Source organism: Notolepis coatsorum (genome assembly GCF_963971535.1).
Source record: "Notolepis coatsorum genome assembly, chromosome: 2".
Classification (NCBI taxonomy): Eukaryota; Metazoa; Chordata; class Actinopteri; order Aulopiformes; family Paralepididae; genus Notolepis; species Notolepis coatsorum.
The window spans coordinates 218,257,492-218,262,491 of NC_140166.1; the positions used below are offsets into that span (position 1 = coordinate 218,257,492).

Genomic DNA, 5,000 nt, shown 5'->3' on the forward strand with positions numbered 1-5,000 from the left:
TTATAACTTGGCTCTGCACTGCCCCAGGTGAGAGACAACCAAATGTGTCGTGAAGACCCGCCCTACTCTGCCTCTGATTCGCAGACTGTGGGCGGGGGAATGTGATTGGACCAAAGCAGAGTTCAGTTGACAGACACACAGACAGTGGAGCAGTCGACATGCAGAGTGACAGAGACACTGCTCCTGCTTGCAGTTGAGATAGCGGAGAATTTCGACTCGTTGCATGTTGGCGCTGTCTCGCAGATAATACATATGAAAAGAATAATTTGATATGTGTGTGAGTGTGACTGACTGTGTATATATATTAGAGCTGGGCCGTTAACGGCGTTAACGTGCTGCGTTAACGCGGTACTAGTATCGTGCGATAATATAATTGACGCCGTTAATCTAAAAAAAATAAAAATAAAAAATCTTTTCTTTTTTTACCTTTATTTACCCAGGGTAGGTTCGCTGAGCACAGATGCTCTTTTTCAGGAACGCCCTGCTTCACATTCACACAGTTCCATTCACACCTGGGAGCTGCCCAGTACAACCACAGTTGACACCATTGGCCACTGAGCAACTCCACTGGAGCAGTTGATTTGCATTGGCAGGGTTTGGCCCTGTCTGGCACCCAACGGGAAAAACATTATAGGCACTATAAGTAGACACTGCTACATAAAACAAGCTGGTCTGCCTGAGTGACTGGTGGAAGAAATAGAGATTGGACTGATTGAGTCAAGCCATGTCACATAGTTCAAGTTTGAAATGCTTCTTTCTGTTTAGCTCCTGAGAGTGTGCTAGATACTGTACACTGTACTGGTAATATTATTTATTTGTGTTAACTTCTGAATAAAACAACTTATTAAACACAAGTACATCTTATTGAACATTATTTTGATATTTCATTACCAATTATCATAGCAAAACAGCTTTTTCAAACAGTCTGTAATGCATTTTGGAAACGGGAGATGGGCTCATGGTGTAATGGGCCACCTGGCCTGAGAAACATAAGGAGGAAAGAAAAAGTAAGGACTTACTTCTGGTCATTATTTGGGTAGAACACACATATTTTGAATGCCTTCTGCAGATTTTTTTTTTTGAGCCATTTTAATCCAGGATTGCAGATAGATTAATCTAGATTAAAAAAAAAAATCTATGCCCACCTCTAATATATATATATATATGTTGTTCTAAATAAATAATAATAACTTTATTTGTATAGCACCTTTCATACAGGGGATTGCAGTTCAAAGTGCTTTACATCAGTGAGATGTAAATAATAATAAAAATACATTATTTATTAAATATTAAGTTTGGATTTTTATTTATTTTTTACAACTGAGGTAGGTAGACTACATTTTTTTAGACTAAAATACCGAAAAAAGGTACCGTTGGGTACCGGTATCGATTCACAGGTACCGGTATCGTATCGGTTCAAATGTGAACGGTACCCATCCCTAGTGTGTGTGTCTTAGTGTGTGTGTATGGTGTGTGTGTGTGTGTGTCTTAGAGTGTGTGTGTGTATTAGAGTGTGTGTATATGGTGTGTGTGTGTGTGTATTAGAGTGTGTGTATGGTGTGTATTAGAGTGTGTGTATTAGATAGGGATGCCCCAATAACGTTTTTTGCCACCGATCACGATCGTCTTATAGCAGCTGGCAGTATTATACTGTAGGTCTAACACAGGAATTCTCAAAGTCCGGTCTAAATAATCTAATCTTAGAAATTAATTAAAGTGAATAGTACTGGGTGTTAAGCATAACAGTATCTAAGTTAATTTACTTCTGACCATTATAGTCAAAGTATTTTCCTATGACCTGAAACTTATAAGATGTTCTCAGTGTTCAGTTAAGGCGATGAAGCACAATAGCTAATTAGCCAACAGCTGCAAAAACGAATTATGTTATAAGACATTGATATCAGGAGCTATCAGTAGCTACTGCTAGCCAGCTAGATAACGTTAGACAATGTATTAAACTAAAGTGAATAGTTGACTGGGTCATTTTCTTTAAACAGTAATGTTAGCTAGGTAGCTAACGTTAGCTCAAGGAACAACGATAGCTAGTTAGCCAACACTATCCAACTACTGCGAAAACAAATGCCAAAATGATGATATCAGACGTTGATATCAGGAGCTATCAGTAGCTAGCCAGCTAGATAACGTTAGACAATGCCTCATGTATTAAACTAAAGTGAATAGTTGACTGGGTCATTTTGTTTAAACAGTAACGTTAGCTAGGTAGCTAACGTTCGCTCACGGAGGCCTCATGCACTCGACTATGCCGGAGCATTTGTTGACATGGGTCTGGGAGGGGGAGGGGGAGGGGGAGGCGTGCAGCAGCAGCAGCTGTGTGCGAGAGAGAGAGAAGACAGTGAGTGAGAACTCCGCTGAGAATTGGATCATGGTTTTCACGGATCGGTTTTCACGATCGGCGAAAATAAAGCATTATCGGAATTCACCAATCTCATATTTATACTGAATATCGGCCGATACCGATCGCTGGCCGATCGATCGGGCATCCCTAGTATTAGAGGGTGTGTATTAGAGTGTGTGTGTGTATTATAGTGTGTGTGTGTGTGTATTAGAGTGTGTGTATGGTGTGTGTGTATGTGTGTATTAGAGTGTGTGTGTGTGTGTGTGTGTGTATGTGTGTATTAGAGTGTGTGTATGGTGTGTGTATGTGTTTATTAGAGTGTGTGTGTGTGTATTAGACTGTGTGTATGGTGTGTGTGTGTCTACATACTTGATGATGGAGAACAACATATTTTCCCTCCTTTGAAAATGAACCACATCCCCCTTTTCTTCTCCATTCCCAGCTAATCCCAGAGTCAACGAGGAGCTGAAACAGAGACTGCCCTCTCCAGTCAAGCAGCTCTCTGGACCCAACGACGACGCAGCAGCCCCGCAGCGCAGCGCTGGGTAAACAACACATCAACAACTCTCTCTCTTTGGTTTCTCTTCTCTTTGCAGGCCAGACAGCCCTATAGGTGAATAGGCGTATATATACTGTGCGTTCTGGCTGCACCTTACGGTAGCCTAGCTTAGCACAATGAATGGAAGCGAACAGAGCCGGTTAGCCTTTGGGAGAGGTGTTAGTTGGACAATGCCTAGGCTAACCTGCACTGTCCGCTTCCATTCATTGTGCTAAGCTAGGCTAACGTGCAGCGAGATACTGTAGCCTTCTAGGAAACTGGTATCTATCTTCTTGTCTCTCTCTCTGGAGAAGACGGTAAGCTAATTTCCCAAAATGTTGGCGTGTTCCTTTAAGAACAAATTCTTATTTACAATGATGGCCTGGTGGAGGACCTCTCAGAAGGGGAAATAAATGAATAAAATAAAATAGAATAGAGACAGACATACATCACAGAGGTAAGGGAAATAATTAAAACACACACCACATAAACAACCAAATAGAATTCCAAGGTATGTAATACATGAAGCAAAACAGACAATTTTCAGTGAGATATAGTAATGTTGAGAATGCTGCTCTCAGGAGCTTTAGCAAAAGGTGTGTTCTTGTGTCTGAGGCATAGAGGAACTGTTTTTCACACCATGAAGCCATTAGTGGTTATTTTACAAAACCACCGATAGACCACTTGGTTCTCTATAGAACCAATAGGTGCAATATGGAATCAGTTATGGTTATAACTCTCCCCATGAATAAATATCCAACACGAGGGCAGTGTTTTATTTTTTATTCTAATTTGGCCATGTAATTTATGCTCCTAATGTACACAGTGTTTTTATAATATGTTGTTTGGTAGATGGTAATGTGTTGATGATGATGATGATGATGATGATGATGTTAATTTCAGAGCCAGTGAGTTGGGAGCTGTTCCATCTAACCTGAGTGTACCTGAGCTGACTGACTGGCCACAAGGTATCTTGTTCACCTGTTATGTTAAGCTCGTTTCCCATACGGCAGGATATACACAGTAGGGCTGACCTCAAAGCTCCTGAGCTTCAATCGTTGCCATGGTGATCTATGTCATAATCACTAATATAATGCTTCCTCTCCTTTAAAAAAAAAATATATATTTTTTATTTTTTTATTTCCCTACACCACCAGCATAATCTTATAGAAATAATAATCTAACGTAAAAGTAGGTTAAGAAAGTGTAAAACTTAACACATTCCCTGCCACGCAATTTGATCATCTTATACCACTCTCTGCCAGCACTGTAAGTATATGGAGATGTTCACCTTCTTTGCAGGGCTATAACTTTTTAAATTGTATTGCTAAATTGACATTACTATGGCCCATTCAACATCGATTATCTATCGTTCAGGATGTAGGAATGTTTAACTTTTTCATTCATAGATTCATACGAAAATACCGTCTAGAGTATAAATATGTTTTTATCGTTTTCTGCAATAATTCCTAGAATGTGAGATATAGGCATAAACGCATACCGGTATATAGATTATCAAATGCCGTTTGTTGGCGATACACGCTATATTAAAAACTTCAACTGTACATGGTCCTAAACGTTATGACTGATAATGCGCGGATGAACGGGGGGGGGGGGTAGTTTATTCTTCCGTGCTCGTCAATAAATGCTTTATGTAGTATGGGTGATATATTGATCAGAGCAGTTTGCATGGATAATAATAAACAAACGTGCTGAAAGTAACGTCAGCGTCCTCTTACCGTTCGACGATGAGACTGGAGGAAAAAGATCCCACTTATTTGACGGCGATCTCCTAAATCCATTTCCGGTTTGTATAATCATAATAGACGGCCAAATCGTATAGATTATTGCGTTATGGCAGCGATCGCTACACACGGACGTGTGTATACAGTCCCGCAACAATATGCGAGTGCCGGACCCATTTCCCAGACGCACCGAGATCGACTCGTCCATTTCCGGTTTGGCAACTCGCAGATCATCCACCAGGCGGCAGTATTGAAGCGTTGCAGAGTTGTGCAGGATCCAACTGCATCAGACCAGGCTCTGTGAGGGAATTATGAATAACATGGCAAAAAAATGAAATATGATCTCAATAACGTCGTACGC

General features: G+C 40.5%; 1 protein-coding gene across 1 annotated transcript in view; it reads left to right on the forward strand.

The window, feature by feature from the left end:
* Positions 1–5,000, forward strand: part of mipol1 (mirror-image polydactyly 1) — a gene marked incomplete at its 3' end in the record, with an annotated part of 109,646 nt that overhangs the window by 54,006 nt on the left and 50,640 nt on the right. Inside the window, exons 3-4 of the mRNA XM_084308530.1 lie at positions 2,799–2,901; positions 3,798–3,862. Coding sequence (XP_084164656.1) covers positions 2,799–2,901; positions 3,798–3,862 — 168 coding nt within the window. The remainder of the gene's footprint in view (positions 1–2,798; positions 2,902–3,797; positions 3,863–5,000) is intronic.